The following is a 21,746-nucleotide window of genomic DNA, read 5'->3' as shown; positions in this document are numbered from 1 at the left end:
AGCTCCCACAAAACTCAAGAAGCTTGACACCATCCAGGACAAAGCAGCCCACTTGATTAGCACCACATCCAGCACCTTCAACATTCACTCCCTGCACCACCGACGCACAGTAGCAGCTGTGTGTACCGTCTACGGGATGCACTGTAGCAACTCACCAAGGCTCCTTCAACAGCATTTTCCAAACCCGTGACCTCTATCACCTACAAGGACAAGGGCAACAGACACATGGGAACACCACTACCTGGAGTTCCCCTCTAAGTCACTCACCATCCTGACTTGGAAATATATCACCATTCCTTCACTGTCGCTGGGTCAAAATCCTGGAACTCCCTTCCTAACAGCACTGTGGGTGTACCTACACCACATGGACTGCAGCGGTTCAAGAAGGCAGCTCACCACCACCTTCTCAAGGGCAACTAGGGATGGACAATAAATGCTGGCCTAGTCAGCAAAGCCCACATTGCATGAACAAATAAAAGAAACATTTTTTCCTTGCATTTTTCCAACATGGCAGCTGTACCATCAGTCACCATAGGTTCCACACACTTCACTTCCCTCCTTCAACTTCTCACCCTCTCCCTCCCTCCTTCTTTAAGACCCTCTTTAAGAGCCACCTATTTGACCAAGGCTTTGGTCACCAGTTTCTTAGACTCAGTGTCGATGTTGTTCCCTTATGTCTCTGTGAAGGATGTTTCACATTACGATTAATGGTGCTATATAAATACAAGCTGATGTGGTTTCAGTCTACTCTGTGTTTGTTATCGTTTCGCTGACTGAGAGAGGTACCTGGGCCACCTGCTTCTTTTTAAACTGGCTGCTACGAGGGTTTATTTTGCATAGAATTTCTCAGCACAGAAACAGGTCACTTGGACCCACTGGCCTGCGCTCCACAGGAGCCTACTCCCACCCTAGTTCACCTTACCCTAGCAGCATAATCCTTCTCTCCCGAAAATGGTCCTTTTGCCCAAAACGTTAATAGACGTGCTCTTCCTCTGACCTTGTGTCCTGTATTGACTGCTCTCTGTGCGGTCTCCATCTGGCAAAGATTGGGCAATCGGTTTGCCAAACATTTCTGTTTTGTCCTCAAGCGTGACCCTGACCTCCCCTGTGGCTCACCACTTCCAAACCGTCTCCCATCGCCACTCAAACATCTTGGTCTTTGGCCTTACTGGCACGGTTCCAACTTAGCTTCAGGAGCAGCCTCTCATTGTTCTCTATGGCATTCTGCAGCCTTCTGGGCTGAACATTAACTTCAGACCTTAGTTCTGTCTTCCATTTGTTTCTTGCCTCTTTCTACTCTCCACATTCACTGCATCCCATTCCATTTGAGAGCCATTTTACCCACTTCTTTTGCCTTCTCATGACTTCCTACCTCAAAGTGATTTGGATGAATCATCCAGAACCATTTCACTTTATTCCAGCTTTTTCATAGAAGCAAAGAATCTAGCACAGGAGGCTATTCGGCCCATTGTGTCTGTGCCGGCTCTTTGAAAGAGCTATCCAATTAGTCCCACTCCTCTCATAGCCCTGAAAATTTTTCCTTTTCATGTATGTCGCAAATTTGTTTTTGAAAGTTACTATTGAATCAGCTTCATCCAGCCTTTCTGACAGCCTGTCAAAGAAATTCTCCTCAATCTCCCTTCTGGTCCTTTTTCCAATGCCTTAAATCTATGTCCTCTGGTTTCCAATTCTCCTGCCAATGGAAACAGTTTTTTTCTTATTTACCCTATCAAAATCCTTCAAGATTTTGAACACCTCCATTAAATCTCCCTGAAGCTTTTCCCTGACGTATTCAAAAGGGAATTAGACTGTTATCTGAAAAGGAAGAAGGTGCAGGGTTACGGGGAGAAGGTGGGGGAATGGTACTAGATGAAGTGCTCATTCGAGGAGCTGGTGCAGACACGACGGGCCGAATGGTCTCCTGTGCTGTAACAATTCTGTGATTCTGTGAGAACAGCCCCAGTTTCTCCCTTCTCTCCATATTGACCTCATCCCTGGTGTCATTCTGCAAATCTCCTCTGCACCCTCGCCAAGGAACTGACGTGCTTCTTGAACTATGAATTCCTTTCCTAAGTATGTTCACAGGCCTTAAATCCTTTAACAGTCAAAATTAGGTCACAGTTAACATACAACTGCTCTGCTCCTTATTGTTCTGCGCTATGAAAGGGTTTACTTGCCCATCTTCTGACGATCAGCTTTTATAGTTGGGAACACAGGAACAGCAGCAGAACATTCAGCCCCTCGAACTTGTTCCAACCAATGGGATCGGGCTGATGTGTATCTTAACACCCTCTATCCACCTTGGTTCCATACCCCTCAATACCCTTACCCAACAAATGTCTGTCAATCTCAGTTTTGAAATTTTCAATTGACCCTCAGCCTCAACAGCTTTTTTGGGTGAGGGAGAGATTTCCAGATTCCCTCTCTCCTTTGTGTGAAGAAGTGCTTCCTGACATCACCCCTGAACAGCCTGGCTCGAATTTTAAGGTTCTGCCCTCTTGTTCTCGGCTCCCCCCACCACCAGAGGAAATGAGTTTCTCTCTATTTTCCTGACAAGAATCCTTCATTCATCTTGTAAACCTCAATGAGGTCACCCCAGAGACTGATAGGCAAAGGAAATAGGAGCAGGAGTAGGCCATTCAGCCCCTCGAGCCTGCTCCACCATTCAATTAAATCATGGCTTATCGTCTACCTCAAAGCCATTTTCCCACACTATCCCCATATCCCTTGACATCTTTTTAATATCCAGGAATCTATTGATCTCTGTCTTGAACATACTCAATGATTGAGCTTCCAAAGCCCTCTGGGGTAGAGAATTCCAAAGATCCACCACCCTGTGAGTGAAGAAATTCCTCCTCATCTCAGTCCTAAATGGCCTACCTCATATTCTGAGACTGTGTGCCCTGGTTCTAGACTCACCCCAACCAGGGGAAACATCCTTCCTGCATCCACCTTGGTGACCTGAGTAAGAATTTTGTATGCTTCAATGAGATCGCCTCTCAGTTCTCTAAACTCGAGAGATTACAGGCCCAGTGTCCTCAATCTCTCCTCAGAGGACAATCCTGTCATCCCAGGGATCAGTCTGATGAACCTTTGTGGCACTCCCTCTATGGCCAGTATATCTTTCCTTAGGTAAGGAGACCAAAATTGTACACACTACTCTAGGTGTAGTCTCGCCAAGGCTCTATGGGACGGCACCAAGACTTCTTTACTCCTGTACTCAAATCCTCTTGCAATAAAGACCAACATACCATTTGCCTTCCTAGCATGGTTTCTGCCATTTTCCTCTTTTTGCACAAATGCTCGAGGCCTTAATGGAGCAGGACAAGCAAAACCTCAACAGGAAAACATGAAGACCTTTTTCAGTTTATTTTTTCCCCAGCCCAGTTTCAGTTCCTGACCAGTCCATTCACCCACAGAACCAACTGGTACTGAGCAGACGACAACAGGAAGGCGGCCTACATACATTTGGCACCAGAAGCCTTTCAGCCTTCCTTGTACTGAAACCACATTTGTTTCCTGTGCTCAGTTCTTGGCACCGCAACTCAGGAAGGGTATATTGGCCTTGGAGGGAGAGCATCACAGAATCACCAGAATGACAGTGGGGTTAAAAGGGTTAAACTGTCTGTACCTAATATCTCAGGTAGAGGCCAAGCCATTGAAAATCAAATACAAACATGTTGAGAGATTACTTCAAATGTGTTTCAGTAGACTGATACTGGAACTAAAAGGGTTAAATGATGAGGCCGGGTTGTGTAGTTGAGGCTTGTATTCTCATATGTATCGAAAATTAAGGGTGATCTAATTGAGGTGTTTAAGATGCTTAAAGGATTCGATAGGGTCAATAGAGAGAAACATTTCCTCTGGTTGGGGGTGGTAGGGGAAGTCCAGAACAAGGAGGCAGGACCTTATATTCGAGCCCGGCTGTTCAGGGGGTGATGTCAGGAAGCACTTCTTCACACAAAGGGGAGTAGAAATCTGGAACTCTCTCTCCCCCATTAAACTGTTGAGACTGGGGTGAATTGAAAATTTCAAAACTGAGATGTTGGATTTTTGTTAGGCAAGGGTTACAGAACCAAGGCAGGTAGATTGAGCTAAGATACAGATCAGCCATGGTCTGAGTGAATGCTGGAACAGGATCAAGGAGCTAAATGGCCTCTTCCTGTTCCTACATTTGTTCCCAGTGATGGTTAAGTCCAACTCCATTCAGCATCTGGCCAATGGCAGAAACAGGTAGCAGCAACTGAAGGGCATGCCTGAGGCTTCAGTTGCCCAGGAAGAATTTGTGGCTAACCAAGATGTCCTACCATGTGAGCTTAGCCACCCATTGGGTTTGGAACATTCAGTTTTGGGCTACGATGGGATTTTTTTTGGCATTGGCCTACAAGAAGCAATACCATCCCCGTGACCAGGTAGGCAATTTCCATGTTTGCACATGCGTGAGGGGCGTTGTTTAACGCCAGGGCATTGCCCATTTTTTTCGTCTGGCATGAGAAGATGGGAAATCGAATGCCCACTGGCCCTGCAATTACAGCGACACCCTGGGTAGGCACCCTTGTCTTCAGGAATAAGGGAAGACAAGTCACCTTGTGCCACTCTCTGCCACAGGGTGGCAGAGGCCTGGAAGAAAGACTGCCAGCCTGCCCAAAGATGGCAGGGAGACTCCAGGGAGTTGGCTTCTAAAGCCAATTCTGCCACCTGTTCCTCCCTGATATGGCCAGTAGCATTTTTAAAGAAAAGCCTGGGATTTAAAACAGCCTGGGCCTCGTTTAGGAGCTATTTCCAACTTACCTCACTATCAATCTGCTCAAAAACTGCCCAAAATGGGCTTAAAATTGGGGTCCAGAATGTCCCTCTCACTTGACCCTTACCTCCCATCTTTCTTTTATCATTCCCTGTCTGTGATCAAACATCCTTGTTTCAGAATATCAATTAAAACAAAATAATGCAACTGGAACTGCCCTGGCATACTCGATTTTTTTTTGGTGAACAGCTACTGATTTAATATGTACAGTGCGAGAGTTTAATTGTGTAAAGAAATTAACTGCAATGCCCTCAGTTATTTAACAATGTTAATGAACTGAATTCACACAGCCCACAAACTGCTTCTTTATCAGGAAGGTTTATGAATGAACTTCCCTCGGTATCACAATCGCTTTGAACGCTACCCCTTAACCTCAGGGCCCTGGCTTTAAATCCCGGCAGTGTGAGGCGACCACTTCCTCTTTCTGCTATCTGCAAGGCTGCTCAGCTTCATGGGCTGAGCTCAATTTCTCAGCCCTGTCTTCAGCGGCTGTCACTATACAGCACACTCCTGCCCAGTAACTGGCAGTCTTGAGTCAGAGAGGCTGCCAAGACCACTTCTCTGGGAAAACGAGGCAACTCATGCTGGGCTTAGAGGGACTGGTCTTTGGACGGTCGGGGGGAAAGGTAGCGAGAGCTTCAAGAAGGAAAGAACGCGGGTGTCCAAAATCTTGAAAGTCAGTTTGGAAATACATGGTAGTCAAACCGATTTGACGGGCTAACCTTTGGGGGAGCCCCTTTCTCAGAAGTAGCATGGTAAAGAGGAGAGCTTCCAGTTCAAGGGCATAGGGAAAGAATTGGTCCCTTTGTTCTATCAATCAGGCAGCTGTAAACAACAGTGCAAAAATAAATAGGTAATTCTGAAAAATCATGAAATGTTGCCTGTTAATTGGATATTATGCAGGTGGTGGGTATTTAGTGTCCCTATATATAGGAACTGTGGATGTTGGGCTAGGCATCCTTGCAATATGCACCTCTGTAAATAAATGCGTATAAAAGTGTGTAAAGATTGGCTCCAGCTCTATCCCTCACCACCTGGCTTTCAGGAGTATAAGATTGTCCAAAGCAAAGGTCAGCGAGGGGGAAGATCAGTAAAGGTCAAACGAGCTTTAACTTGCGGTACAAAACCAAATTGCCCATGGCACTGCCCACGTTCAGGTCAATGAGCATGAGTTAGGTTTCGACGTACAAAATGGCGACTGAATTGGGAAGGAGGATTCAGTAAGTGGCTCCACCAGTGGCCAGAGCCTGCAACTACAGTGTGACAGCTGACATGGCAAAACTGAATGAGAAATGCCAGAACAGCGGTATACAATGGTATCCACCTGGCATTGGCAGGAAGATGTGGTAAATGCTGATACAAAACTGTGACCAGAAACCTCGGCAAAGGAAGCACCACATTTTTTTGGACAGGAAATGTGGCACCTCATACAAGGTTTTTAATGTTATATAGATTTTACTTTACACAAAAAAGCCTACACATGCCTCAGGGATATAAACAGAAAATGCTGGAAAAACGCAGCAAGTCTGGCAGCATCTATGGAGAGACGAACAGAGTTAATGTTTCAGGTCAGAACCGGGTTAAGTTAAGAGATGTAAAACCTTTAAAAAGGAGTATGGAGGCAGGGGAAGCGGGGAGGGGAGGTCAATGAAAAGGTGTGAGGAAGAGAGGTTAAATGACGAATACAATGCTGGTGCATAAGTTGTTACATCTGTGACATCTTCCAGCTCTGGCAAGAAGTCATCAACCTGGAATGTTAGCTTTATTTCTCTCTTCAGAGATGCTGCCTGACCTGCTGAAGGACAGGAGGAAAGGACATGAATGTCAAAAATCCTGAAATAAGAATCATTTGGAAATACATAGCAGTCAAACAGATCAACAGGCTAACCTTTGGGAGAGACACTTCCTCATAAGCTTCCAGCATTTCTGGTTTACATTTCAGATTTCCAGCGCCTGCAGTATTTTGCCTTAGGTTTCATAACAAATGAGGCCTATGCGCAACTGCACAGTTCTACACATTAAAAGCAGGGCCTTTCAATGATGGTCAGGGTCACCTTATGCCCAAGGGCGCTTGGGCCTTGTGTGGGAGCGGGCAAGGTGCAGCAATTTGCTCACTGTCAGGGAGTGGGGAGACGGGGAGTTATTGCTTCAGCGGATTGCCCTGGAGCTGATCTGGTCCTGAGGCTAAAGGAGCAGTCTTGCAGGAGAAGATGCCTTGTTTCCAACTCTGTAACAGCCCACTCTGATCAGGTAGATGGAAGGAGGAGCTTGAAACGATTTAACCCCACCACCCCCCCCCCACCCAAACCACCCCGGACTTGGAAGGGCTTGATGCTGGGCCTGCGTTCAGCTAGTAGGAAGAGTGCGCCATCCTGCGTCATGGCTATCCCTCAGTTTGATGAGCAGAAGGATTAACTTGGAGAAAGAATATTCAGGGTGCATCCTGTGGTAAGGATAATGAGGCATAGGGGCGAAAGGGGCTATTGTTTACATCATCCACAGTTGACACAGCACAAAATTTCGAACTTAAATCGCACCTACAAAATGCAAGCTGCTCTGGCTTGAAGCCGCCTGGGCTTTAACTTGTCACTCGTAGATCAGAATCTGTGACTTTGTCATTTAATTGGCCTTGCTAGCCCATCCCAGAAACTGTGGTCGATTACTCATGAGGAAGAAGGCGCCTCCCTGTGTAATGCACTCCCAGTTATGCAGCATAGCTTGACGTGTGCAGACAGCTCAGCCACCTTCCAAGGGCAACACCCTCATTGTTAAAGGTCTGAGGGGCCATCAAGCCATCGACTTCTGACATCCTGGAACTCTCCTCCTGAAGCCTTCCCTCAAAGGACCCCTCAAGGGCAGCCACATTTTTAGGCGCCTTTTGTGCCCGCTTCCCTCATGTCTCACCTCATGAATATTAAAGTCCCACCCACCATAAGGTGGTGCCAATGAATGATTGCCTGCAGTTTTCAAGTCGACATACACTAAATCCCAATTGCATAAATTGCAGCAAACGTAATAAAGAGAGGATCTCAAAAGTGTATTGGGGGGGAGGGCCTAAATAGGCCTTGAACCCAGCTCCTCCCTCCACTGGAAATTTTACTCCGCCTTTGCCCTTGTCGGAGCCTTGTGTTGCCAACTCAGGTTGACCGTAGTCCTGGAGGTTTCATCACATGTTTTTGGAGGTTTTCAACAGCCCCTCCCAGTTGAGCAGCCTTTAGTCCGCAGCTCTGCTATTTTTATAGCTGATTAACAAAACGTGTTCAATGAAAGTCAAGCAATCCCACACAGTTCTTTGAAGGCTGCGATGATCATTCTGGGTTTTGCTTGCAGCAGAGTCCAGGAGGTGAATCCTTAATTCCCAACAACTCCAGGAAAAACCTGGAGAGTTGGCAACCCTCCCCCCCGCTTTCATGCGCCTCTTCAGACTGGGAGGCCTGACTTTGGAACCAACCGGTCTCCAAACATGTTTGGAAGAGAGTTTGCATTCAGAACGATTTAACCTTGATTTTGTTTTTGCGTAAATTCAGGTCGGGCCACCTTGTTTTATCACGTGTACCACTCACTGCACACATGCCTCCAATGCTCTTAACTGGCCACAGCTGTGGGGAGAGAGCTTCCCTCCCCGACTGGCTGTGCTTTGCCAGGCCTGGAAGTGCTTGATGTGCATGGGCACTGGAAACCTGAGAGGTTGCACTCCCCATCACTGACAGCCCTCGCTTTAACCAGCAACAAATGTCACCCCCAAAAAACACAGAAGGAAAACTGGAGAAGCAGAAATAAACAATTACGATTAACCCCACAATCATTCCATTTATTTTAGGAACATATTAAATAGGGGCAGGAGTAGGGCCTGTTTGCCCTTCAAGGCATCTCAGCCATTCAATGATATCATGGCTGGTTTTTACCGTCAGCTAACACCTTCCTGCACTGTCCTTTGATTCGCTTAGTTCCCAGAAATTGGTCAATCTCGCTCTTGAATTTCAATGCGATAACCTTGCATTCTTCCAAACACCAGAGAATATCGGCCCATTCTACTCAATCAGGTTGCAACAGTGCGAAATGCTGACCTCGCCATTAGCCTTGTTGAATTTGAGGGGGCCAGGCAGGAGAATCAATATGAACCTCAAAGGACAAGTCAGTCGAACGCTCTGCGATAAAGACTGATACCGCAATCTCCGCGTGTTGCATTGCATGCATGTACCACACACCTCTGGCCCCACAACTCTGCTCCTTTATTGGATCTTGCATTGCCGTAACCCGCCTTGGCGCATTTTTCGATGCAAACGCTGCTACTGAAACACGTTATTGTGTTGCTGCGACACTGAGCAGCCAGGTGCAAGACAAAACAAAGCGGCATTGGCTTGATAACGTCTCGACATTTCCCCTTCCGAGGCCATGTGTTACCAGAACTGGCAGCATCTCCTTGAAAGCCCCCGAATCATCTGTTTGTCAACCGCCCCTTTAAACACCCTCAATACTATACGAAGGTCTCATATTGTGAACCCACAGCTCCGGCTGCTAAGACAGCACACTGTTTAGTGACAGAGGCAAGTGGATAATCAGAGTCAAATTGGACCTGTAATCAAGTACAAAAGCATAAAATGCTGGAAAAACTCAGCAGGTCTGACAGCCTCTGTGGAGAGAAAGACAGAGTTAACGTTTTGAGTCCGTGTGACTCTTCTTCACTCTGAAACGTTAACTCTGTCTTTCTCCCCACAGATGCTGTCAGAGCCGCTGAGTTTTTCCAGCAATTTTTGTGTTTGTTTCAGATTTCCAGCATCCGCATTGTTTTGCCTTTATCTTTAATCAAGTGTTTAGCTGACGGTGTCATTGGTCAGGGATTTGAATATTGCAACACCATAAGTGATTTATTCGGTCTATTAGCATTACTGTCAGCAAACAGGGTGTTCAATAAGTCTCCAACAATCACAACAAATTTCCTTCATTGCCTCAAAAGAGTTATCCAGTTCTCCTCCAGCCCCATAAGATCATTTAAATCACACATAGTACTTACGGTTGGCAGAGCATGACAAGGTCCTGGTCGGTCGTGCCAGGGTGGAGCCCACGGATGTACAGGTTGGTTTTACTCAGTTGCTCCCCTCCAACGCTGCTACTGTTACTGCTGCTGTTGGTGCTGGGACTGGGTGGAGCCATCTGCTGGGCAGTTGGGGCATAGGGCTGCTGAGAAAACAAAATCTGATTCGATTACCAGTTATAGGTCAGGGGAGTTAGTAAAAAGAAAGCCCCCGCAAAAAGTCTGTCAACTTTAACGCTTAGGTGGCGCGCTGCCTTTGAACACTCCCTGTTCCCTGGCAGGGGGAGGGCAGATAGCACAGGCTGAGGTGGCAACCTCAGTGGGTGAATTCCACGTGAGGCTTCTCTCATATGTGTGAGGTGAAGTGGGACAAGAGGTGGAACTTTTGAAAGTGATGTTCCAAAGCGACAAGCTCACAAATATCAAAGTAGTGGCAAAGCTAGGGTGTCAGTCACCTTAAATTGACAGAAGGTGACGTGTAATCTGACACCAAGATTGGAGACCCGAGCTAACATTTCACCTCAGGGTTTGGGACCAAGAGTGTTTGATGATTATTAATGATTAATTATATTGTTAAGATATACAGGTGAATGGGCATTGTTTAATTAAGTGCCTAGAGCATTTATAAAGAGAGACTGACTGCCCCTCTCCCATGGCAGCATTCGTGGCAAGGTGCCCTTGGAGAGGGAGCACGCGGTGTCCACTGGCATGATTGAGGCCTGGGTGGGCACCGCAGCAGCTGGAGTGCATCATTAGCCCCCGAAACCACATTTTAATTTGATTTTATAAGTTTCCTTTAAGATTTGCCTTTGTTACAGTGCCCCTTTAAGAGGCTGTCACTTTGATTTGATTTGTTAATTTGCCCACCCATTTATTGGTTAATCTCAAAAGAGTGAAGAGAGAGACTGACTGCCTCTCTTCCATGGCTATGTTTGCGGCCAGGCACCCCTGGAAAAGGAGCACGAGGTGTATCCGCTGGAGTTTAGAAGAGTAAGAGGTGACTTGATTGAAACATATAAGATCCTGAGGGGTCTTGACAGGGGGGATGTGGAGAGGATGTTTCCTCTTGTGGGAGAATCTAGAACTAGAGGTCACTGTTTAAAAATAAAGGGTCACCCATTTAGGACAGAGATGAGGAGAAATGTTTTCTCTCAGAGGGTGGCGAGTCTTTGGAACGCTCTTCCTGAAAAGGTGGTTGAAGCAGAGCCTTTGAATATTTTCAAGTCAGAGCTGAATAGATTCTTGACAAACAAAGAGGTGAAAGGTTATCGGGGGGTAGGCGAGAGGTTACAGTTGGATCAGCCATGATTTTATTGAATGGCAGAGCAGGTTTGAAGGGCCGAATGGCCTACTCCTGCTCCTAACTCGTACGTTCGTATGTATGTTCGTAAGATTATCTTATACTTATTGCCCCAAATTTTGGACTCCACACAGTTCTATCTGACCAAACCCCTTCATAATCTTAAAGACCTCTGTCAGGTCAATTAAACTTTAATTAATGAAAGTCCTTTTTGAGGTTCCTTCCCCACAAACTGTCTCAAATGATTAGCTTTAAAGCACCAGAAACTCAAGGCCCCCACCGCCACTCAAACCATTCTTCCCTCTTCTCATGCAATGTCAGCTGTGGCTCAGTAGGTGACATGCCCACCTCTGCATCAAAAGGTTGTGGGTTCAAGCCCCACTCCAGAGACTCACTCAAACACAAAATCTAGGCTGATGCTCCCAGTACAAAAGTGAGGGGGTGCTGTCTCTCAGATGAAATATTAAACCAAGACCCTGTCTCTTTCAGGTAGACCTAAAAGATCACCTGGCACTATTTTGAGAAATTCTCCCAGTCAATAGTGATCCCTCGACCAACATCACTAAAAACAGTCACAAAGGCAAAATTTTGCAAACGCTGGAAATTTGAAATAAAAATTGGAAATACTCAGGCAGCATGTGTCTGGGGCCAGAAACAAAGTTAACTAATCAAGCTCGTGACCGGGAACGTTAACTCTGTTTCTCTCTCCACAGATGCTGCCAGACCTGCTGAGGATTTCCAGCATTTTCTGTTTTCCTTTCACCAAAAAGAGATGATCTAGTCATTTATCACACTGCTGCTCATGGGAGCTTGCTGTGCGCAAACTGGCTGCTGTGTCTCCGACATTACTGCCGTGGCTACACTTCAAAAGTTACTTTGTTCATAATTTGTGCCATGCTGTGGTTGTGAAAAGTGCAATATAAATGCAAGGCTTTCATCTTTTAAAGGCAATGACTTATGCTGAAGAATGGTTTTGCTCTCTGGCACCTCAGAAGAGGCTCATTCTAGTGGCACAGGCCTTGACAATGAGTGTCAGCTGTCGTCTCATGGCTGCCTGTGTCAGGTTCCAACCAAGGTGCCAGAGGTCTCCTGCAGAGTGGATTTCCTGTGTACACTGAACAAAGACTCTAAACAATGGAGAACACACTACCTTTCACATTCTGGATTGTACAGAGCATTGAACCGGATAGGGGAGGGGGATCCCAAGATCCCACGGCTTCAAGGTATAAGCATGTTCTTGGTTAATAATTAATTGCCCATAAACAGGGGCTTGCCTCCGTCCTCGAAATGAAGTCGAGCCTGTGTACTGCTGGCTGTCCTTCAGTGCTCTGCCAAATGCTCCAGGAAAGAGGAGTGTAAGGGCTGCAAGACTTTTAAGCTTAACGTGTTAACTGTGTCATGCTTTCGGTTTCCCTTGCTCACGCATCACGGGATCACGTGATGGGAGCAACTCATTCCGTGCAGGATTTGAACCCGTTTCCAGATCATGAAATATTTGGATATGACAACCGAGATGGAGGGGTCCTCCTTCCCGCCTGCCCCAATGGCTCCCTTCACTCGCTGGCTTATCATGCAACATTCTTCCATGGATGTAGGCCATGCTTCAGCACCACGCTCAAATGGGACCTCATTGCGTGGAGGAGGTCCAGACAGTTAGTGTCAGCAGGCAAGTTGACTTTATTAAGTATCAAAAAAGCATGCTACCTAATATTGCTGAAAAGAGGGACACGTTGCACTCATCAGGACAAACTCAAGAATGCCAAATTTCAAAGGATCACAATGATTTATAAATTGTTGCATAACTTGTAGTATAGCTAAATTATAAGCAATCACAACAATTTATAAATTATTGCATAACTTGTAGTATAAATTGTTGTGATCCTTTGAAATTTGGCATTCTTGCATTTGTCCTGAAGAGTGCAAGATGAAAAGCTTCAGTAACATGTCTCTCTTTTCAGCAAGACTCAGGTCCTGTACTACTAAGTGACTGTTTGCTACCTAATGCCTGATGTCTGCACACATGGCATTTCCAGCAGTGGGCACTAATCCAGATTGGGAACCCTGCCTTATTTTCCTCTCACCGACCCTCCCCACTCCACCCTCCTTAGCAGCACTCTCAACTTAAGGGACATCAATGGGTGTGGATGGAGGCAGTATACACTGGAGAGTTGTGAGTCGCATTCCTGCAACTCTACACTGGTGGTGAGCGAGGTTCCCTTGTACCATGAAGACAGGGGCAGGAATACATGGGATGTGGTGGACACTGTTGTACACAAGGATGGTGCAAGGGGGACCTGTGCAGGTTAACTGAAAGGGCATCTACTACACAACTGCTGAAAGTATTACGCAGCTAAAGGGCAAGACTCACTGCAACTAAAGGGAGAGAAGTTGCCACACGGTCCATGTTTAATTGTATATTAATTGTATGCAGGTGGTGGACATTAACTGGGTATTCACATGCAATCCTATAAATTGGAACAGACTGAAACTGGATATTGGCTGAGGAAGTGCCTATTTGTAATGTGTATCTCTGCAAATAAATGCTAATACTGTGTAAAGATTGGCTCTAGTTCTATCCTTCGCCACCTGGCTTTTTGGTAAATAACACCACGTACTGAAACAAGATCAGGGTTAAGATTTTTATAACCATTCAATGTCATATACTTATGTCCTCCGTCTCTTATCACTTGTTCAACTATTCTGCTCTTCACTACTGTGATAACTCTTTTCACGACTGGAAGTGGTGGATCAGACACCAGATTAAGTTGCTAGTTATTTAGTATCATTGCCCAGTCAAACTGTACCTTTGCTTGGGATCCCTCGCAGGGTTGCCAACTCTGGTTGGATGCATTCCTGGAGGTCTCAAAACCTGACCTCCCACCTCCAACCACCCCACCCAGTCAAACAGCCTTTTATTCCCCATTGCCCCCAACATCTGGAATATATTTACAACTAAGAAACCTGATTTTTGTAACCTACTTATTCTGCTGCTGGACTGAGATCGGTGAGTTAATGGAGAACCGTTTGGACTGCATTGTTTAATGTTACACTGGCTTGCTTTTTGCCCACTGAGCCGCCACTGGAGTTCAGCCTCAGCTTTAGAGAGGGTACAGGAAAGATTCACGAGAATGGTTCCAGGCATGAGGAACTTCAGTTCCGTGGATAGATTGGAGAAGCTGGGACTGTTTTTCTTGGAGCAGAGAAGGTTGAGAGGAGATTTGATAGAGGTATTCAAAATCATGAGGGGTCTTGGCAGGGTAAATAGGGAGAAACTGTTCCCACTGGGGGAAGGGTTGAGAACCAGAAGGACACAGATTTAAGGTGATTGGCAAGAGAAGTAATGGTGACATGAGGAAAAATTATTTCACACAATGAGTGGTTAGGATCTGGAAAGTAGTGCCTCTGACAGTAATGGGGACAGGTTCAATTATGGCTTTCAAAAGGGAATTAGATCATTACCTTGAGAGGGAAGATTTGCAGAGATACAGGAAAGTGTTCAAAGAGGCTTATGCTCCATCTCTCAACACCAGGTTTTGCTCACAGCAGTTTCCAGCAAAGCAATCTTTAATTCCAGGAGGCTCCAGGACAATTCTGAGGTGGTCCAACCCTAACAGGGTCACATGTAACTGAAGTTCCTCATTCCCAGAACCATTCTTGTGAATATTTTCTGCGCCCTCTCTAAAACCTTCACATCCCTCTTAAGTGCAGTGCCCAGAATTGGACACATCGCTTCAGTTGAGGCTGAACCAGTGCTTTGCATCTCCCAAGAGCTCCAGTGGTAGTTCATGGGCAAAAGGCCACCCAGTGTAACATTAAACAGTCCAAATGCTCCTCTGTTTACTCACCAATCTCAGTCCAGGCAGCAGTATAAGCAGGTTACAAAAATCAGCCAGAGTTTCCAGTCTTGATCACACGTGCATGTGTGTGTTCATATCTAGGGCAGGCAGCTGTGATACTGCCGCTAAGGTCAAACAGCCTGATCGCAGTTGTGAGCAATGGCCACTTTAATGAGATATCCGCAAGGGCAACAACTTGCATTTATGTAGCGCCCTCAACTCAGCAAAACACCTCAAGGCGCTTCACTGGAATGTCATGAGTCCAAATTTGACACCGAGCCACAAGGGGAGGTGGGACCAAAATCGGCGGGCTTCCTGGTGTTTCAGAAACCGTAGCCCAACAAGAGGCAGTGGGCCAGTTGGAGGATCAAAGGAGAAAGTTAGCAGATCAAAATGCCACAAATAATTTGCTATGGAGCTGAATAGCTATGGTTGAGTGCAGAGCATGGCGCTTCTCTGAAGTGAGCAAAACCCATGAGGATCAGCTCAAGTAACTGGCCTGGGCTTTGTGAGTGTAAGTACAAGAGCGGAGGTCCATCAGAGGTGTTGGAAAAGTCTGGATGTACAACTCACTGGAGGCAGGGGTGGGGGTAATTGTCTCATTGTTGCCTGGTTTGGGCCTAGTCAAGGGTTCAGGTTTTATGCACACACTAGGTGACGTAACATTCCAGAACGAGGCGATATTTCAAGATCAGTCGCTCAATTACGACAATCAAATTTGTAACAGAGCCACTTTCAGTGATTTAACACTTTATCGTGTCAAAGCGGCTCAAAATATTTCACACGATGCATTATATTGAGCTGCAGTGGCTGTTATTAGGCGAGCCACCATTTTGCTCAAAGCACAATAACCCCCAAAGATGCAGGAAACCCAGTTAATCTGCCTCTCCGGTGGTGTTGGTTTGAAGGGGGAAAGTTGGCCAGGAAGCTGTGGGATCTTGCTTTGCACAAAATGGTTGCCTGAGCTTCTTTCAACGTCTCCATGGGGGTCTTTAACATCCTCTTGTACTGCAGGATGAGGCAGCTAAAGGCTCAGTCTGAAGAATGAACCTAACCACACCAGGAACTTGGTTGCAACAGTCCCAACGCTTTTAAAAATTGATCATCTGGGGCTGGGTGAGATGGGAAAAGCTCTCGCTATTAGTCTAGGCTGGGTGGAGCCTCATTTTCTGGAGGTGCAAAGTTAAGTGTGCTAAACCCACGGCACTATCCTGCGGTCCCTTATCCTCATCAGTGCTTCGGTGGCAACTTACTGTCCATTGGCAATATTGGAGAACAACAACAACTTGCATTTATATAGCGCCTTTAACGTAGTAAAACATCCAAACATCCCAAGGCACTTTTCAGGGAGTGTTATCGGTCAAAATTCATCACGGAGCTACATAAAGAAATAATAGCACTGGTGACCAAGAGCTTGGTCAAAGAGGTATGTCTTATTGCTGAATAAGGAGACATGTCTAAGCTTTTTGCCTTGCACTCATCAGGACACTCGCAAGAATACCAATATAAGGGGGAAAACAACAATTTATACTACATGAAAAGAGAGTGCAACATTGCACTTGTTTCAACTCAACAAAATAAGTGACAGCCATCCGCTGACTCATTCCTCGGGGTAATGCCTTGACCAATCAGGGTCAAGCTGCCTGGTTTAAATTTCAAACAGTGCTTGGCAGTTAACTGTCAGTCACCATCAGTGCTACATGGCAACACCACTTGCCAACCGATCAGCACATACAGTATAAATTGTTGTTTTCCCCCGATATCGGTATTCTTGGCAGTGTCCTGATGTGTCCAAGACGAAAAGCTTAGATGTGTTCTAAGTTCTGTACTACTAAATGGCTATAGCTATGCTTTAACGAACATCTTAAAGAAAGAAAGCTTCACATTTATATAGCACCATTCATATCCTCAGGAGCCCCAAAACACTCTACAATTAAGTGCTTTTTTGAAGTGAGGTCACTGTTGTAACATAGGGTGCGTGGCAGCCAGTTTAAGCACAGCAAGCTCTCACAAATAGTAAAGTTATAGTGACCAGATTATCTGTATTTTCAATTGATTGAGGGACAAATATTATAAAAGAGAGAAAGACAGAGAGACGGAGAGGTTTAGAAAGAGAATGCCAGAGCATTGGAAGCTGAAGGCACAGCCACCAATGATTGTCATATACACCAATGGGTGTATATGACAGTTCTCTGTCTGCTACTTTAATAGTGCTGATAACATCTTAGTTAAGATAATGAACAGAGAAATGTCATGTGAATGCATTAAGCCAATATCTTCAATGCTAACTCCTAGCTTGAAGGGTCCATTTGCTAAAGAAATGCTGCACTTAAGCTTGGGAAGAGTGTGATTCCTGCAGAAATGAGAAAAGTGCTTGGAGTGAAAGGAACAAGAGAATCAATTAACTTGTGTAAGGAAATGGACACTCAGGGAAAATGGCCGGAAGACTTTTTGAGGAGCGCAATGGTCCCATTGGAGAAAAAGAAAAATACCATGAAGGGTGAACAGCAACGAATGATTACATGCAGTCATGTTACAAATCCAAGCAAATAGATTGGAAGCCAGGGCAAACCAATACATTGGCTGTGACCAGTTCAGTTTTTGGAAGGGTTGCAAAGTTAGAGGGGCTATAGCAGTGATGAGAGAGTTAAGCAAAAGAAGCAGTGACTGCCAGCAAGAAGTGTACACCTGCTTTGTGGATTATGAAAAAGCTATTGGCCAGGTGAACAGGCAAAAGCTGTTGTAAGTGCTGGAGGCAACCCGCATTGACGGGGTGGATAAAAGAATGATTGTAGCAGCCTGTCCCATGCACAGAACTACAAAGCTACAATCAGGAAAGTATTTGGTGGGACTAAAACTGATCTAATCATGCGCAAGGTGAGACAAGGCTGTCTACTATCGCCACTGCTCTTTAACATCTATACGAAAGCCATGATAAAAGAAACACAGGATGAAGTACAGAAAGATGTCAATGTAGAGGTCAGTGGTGAAGGCAGTGAGATTTGCAGATGAGTAGACCCTGGTGGTTAGAACAGCAGGAAAATCTCCAGACACTAATGGATAGATGAACAAAGTGGTGAAAGTTCACAAAATGAAAATTAATGTAAAAAAGACAAAAGTTATGAACATTGGAAGAAATGATGGTGGAAAGCAGATAAATGGTCAACAGCTGGAACAGGTTTCACAATTGAAGTGCTTGGGAAGCATCTTGTCAGAAGATGGTTACTGCCAGAAAGAAATCAGAGCTAGAAAACAATGGCAAAGAATCCATTCTCCAAACATGAAGGATTGCTCAGCACAGGAATGAAGAGACCTTATGAAAGGAATGATCAAGAATGTGATTTGGGATGTCTTGTGTGGGGCTGAAACGTGGACTTCAAGTGTAGTGGACGTCCCAAGACTGGACAGTTGTGAAATGTGGTTCTGGATGAGGATGGAGCAGCTCAATTGAAGAGAAGACAAGAGCAACAAAGAAGTTCTCAAGAGGGCGGAGGAGGAAGGATTGTTAGTGAATATCATCAAGGTAACAAGGTTAGATTGGCCATATTTTAAAGCATTGAGAACTTGCTGAAGGAGGTGATTGAAGGAGGTTTAGAGGGACATAGACCAAGAAGGGAGGCCTTGTGGCACAGTGATAGTGTCCCTACCTCTGGGCCAGAAACTCCAGGTTCAAGTCCCACTCCAGGGTTTGATGGCCATAGAAGGTGCGTTCATAACGTGGCCAAACAGGTTGATTATCAGCCTGTAAATCCTCTCAATGTGCCTGATGGCAGGCAGTAAGAGCAGGAGAGTTCCCTGGCCAGCCATCCTGCATCAGGCAACAGTAAACCACTGCAGTACTTTGCCAAGAATAATCATGGGCTGATCCAATGGAAGTCCATGGTTGCCAATGCCCTCTTAGGGTATGGGACCTGAAGGAGGAGATCAAGCGCAGGAGAGAGAATGGTGATTGTTAGACAACTTGAAATTGAGCAACTGAAGAGGGATGTGGAGAAACAAGCAGATAACTTCCCATACGCAGATCACTACTACCACCTACTTAAGCTTGCAAACCACAAAGTAACATGCTTGTATTGACCCTGGGTGGTTCAAACAGCCCAGATATGAATCAGTCTCAACAAGAAGCACAAAGTAACAGCCAACTGAAGGACCACTTTATGGTAATAGAGGGATTACACAACCAGCACTGTGGGCATCCTGGCCTGCTGAAGGCAAGGTATGACATTCATTCAGAGATGTGACAAGGGTGCCTAATGCACCCTCAGGCTGGGGAACAGTGAGACAGCCTGTGACCCGTGGGAATTCTAAACAAGGCTGAAGAAACTCTCAATTCAGGGCCAACACTGGGAGTCAATCAAAGGCTCAGGCCTGTGTCCTCTCAGTTGCTGACCCTGCGTGGAGTTAATATTGCAGTTCAAAGTTTTTTAAAAATCCTCAATCAGCGACAAAGCTTTTAACACAGTTCAAAGGGCAAGGCAAACATTTTCCACCAATCAACCAGATAACTCTGCAAACAGCCGAACAGATGCTCCCAAAAGCGACACATAGTTAAGGCAGGAGAAAAATCAGACTGAATGGACATTAAAAGCTGGAAGATTTTCTGGTCAGTTTCACACCTGGGTGACAAGTCGAAAATTGACTTTGTTATCATGTGCTGTTTATCCTATGAAAGCTGTTAAATCATCAAATTAATCTCACCTGAAACTTCCTGTGCTGCCATCGTAACTGAGACCGGTCTCAGCTTGTTGCTCAAGGCTAATGTGAGGAAACACTGCCGGGGGTCCTTATCTCAGATCACTGCTCAGTGACCCACTCCCACCTACCCCCCCCAACCCCTGCCCCACTGCTGGAGAGTGCAAGTGCTGAGCTATCAAGTGAGAGTCTGAATAGGTTCAACTGGTAAACTCCACAGTCGAATAGCCTGGCGACACTTGCTAACTAGACTCCTGCAGGAGTGTAGTGACGGAAGGCTCGGGCTCCACAGCAGGGCACAGGGCGCCAAAATGTGCAGGAGAGCATTTGGAACCAGGTAAAATTAATTCCAAAGAGCGGCAAAGGAAGTGACGCTCGAGTGGCTTCTCAAAGTCACCTGAAGCTGCAAGGTGTGTTTGTGCCCTGGCAAACAGTCCGAGCAAGGTTATTTCAGAATAAAAACATGTTGATCCATTTCCTATCCTGAAAGATGAGCGGTAATGAGACCAAAACACACAGATGGCAAAAACACTTGAAATGGATAACACACCTACTTCAGCAAATCGAAAAAACCAGCCGTGGTGACACTGTACCCCGAGACTCTCCCCGCAGAGACACTGTACCCCGAGACTCTCCCCGCAGAGACACTGAACCCTGAGACTCTCCCCGCAGAGACACTGAACACCGAGACTCTCCCCACGGTGGCGCCGTACCCCGAGACTCTCCCCGCGGCGACGCCATACCCCGAGACTCTCCCCGCAGAGACACTGAACCCTGAGACTCTCCCCGCGGTGGCGCCATACCCCGAGACTCTCCCCGCAGAGACACTGAACCCTGAGACTCTCCCCGCGGTGGCGCCGTACCCCGAGACTCTCGCCGCGGCGACGCCGTACCCCGAGACTCTCCCCGTGGCGACGCCGTACCCCGAGACTCTCCCCGCGGCGAAGTCGTACCCCGAGACTCTCCCCGCGGCGATGCCGTACCCCGAGACTCTCCCCGCGGCGACGCTGTACCCCGAGACTCTCCCCGCAGAGACACTGAACCCTGAGACTCTCCCCACGGTGGCGCTGTACCCCGAGACTCTCGCCGCGGCAACGCCATACCCCGAGACTTTCCCCGTGGCGACGCCGTACCCCGAGACTCTCCCCGCGGCGAAGTCGTACCCCGAGACTCTCCCCGCGGCGACGCCGTACCCCGAGACTCTCCCCGCGGCGACGCCGTACCCCGAGACTCTCCCCGCGGCGATGCCGTACCCCGAGACACTCCCCGCGGTGATGCCGTACCCTGAGGCTCTCCCCGCGGCGAAGTCGTACCCCGAGACTCTCCCCGCAGCGACGCCGTACCCCGAGACTCTCCCCGCGGCGACGCCGTACCCCGAGACTCTCCCCGCGGCGATGCCGTACCCCAAGACTCTCCCCACGGCGACACCGTACCCCGAGACTCTCCCTGCGTTGACACCGTACCCCGAGACACTCCCCGCGGTGATGCTGTACCCCGAGACTCTCCCCGCGGTGACGCCGTACCCCGAGACTCTCCCTGCGGTGATGCCGTACCCCAAGACTCTCCCCGTGGTGATGCCGTACCCCGAGACTCTCCCCGTAGTGACACCGTACCCCGAGACTCTCCCCGCGGTGACGCCGTACTCCGAGACTCTTCCCGCGGTGACGCCGTACCCCGAGACTCTGCTGCTACCTTGCGTCGGTGATGGAGAGAGTGATTGTGGATGCGGTGCCAATCAAGCTGGCTGCTTTGTCCTGGAGTGGTTCAAGAAGGCAGCTCACCGCCACCTTCTCAGGGGCAATTAGGGACGGGCAAATGGGCAATACATGCTGGGCTAGCCAGTGACGCTCAGAATCGTGAGCGAACTTTAAAAAAAAATGTCAAGTTGAAGCCAAGAAATGCTTTATGAAAGACAGCTCACGCCAGAGCCATTTTATTCGAATTCTTTGACGAAGGAATGAATGGAATTGCCCCGCCCCAGGATCGAGCCCTGGGGGCCTCTGCCTCCTTCATGTTCTTTTGCAGCGACCTTCCGAAAGCAGCAGGAACGCACCAGTTTGCAGCTGACGCAGGGTCCTC

At 47.1% G+C, this 21,746-nt stretch overlaps 1 protein-coding gene across 4 annotated transcripts in view; it reads right to left on the bottom strand.

The window, feature by feature from the left end:
• The window catches only part of LOC121273355 (RNA-binding motif, single-stranded-interacting protein 2-like), a 228,835-nt gene that overhangs the window by 90,683 nt on the left and 116,406 nt on the right, over window positions 1-21,746 (bottom strand). For 3 of the 4 annotated variants that reach the window (XM_041180531.1, XM_041180534.1, XM_041180533.1), the window contains exon 2: window positions 9,819-9,985. In XM_041180531.1, the coding sequence (XP_041036465.1) occupies window positions 9,819-9,985 (167 nt within the window). The remainder of the gene's footprint in view (window positions 1-9,818; window positions 9,986-21,746) is intronic. The other variant, XM_041180532.1, reaches the window with a different exon arrangement.

The sequence above is a fragment of the Carcharodon carcharias genome, chromosome X (genome assembly GCF_017639515.1).
Source record: "Carcharodon carcharias isolate sCarCar2 chromosome X, sCarCar2.pri, whole genome shotgun sequence".
Taxonomy (NCBI): domain Eukaryota; kingdom Metazoa; phylum Chordata; class Chondrichthyes; order Lamniformes; family Lamnidae; genus Carcharodon; species Carcharodon carcharias.
This window is presented reverse-complemented; position numbering and strand designations above follow the sequence as displayed.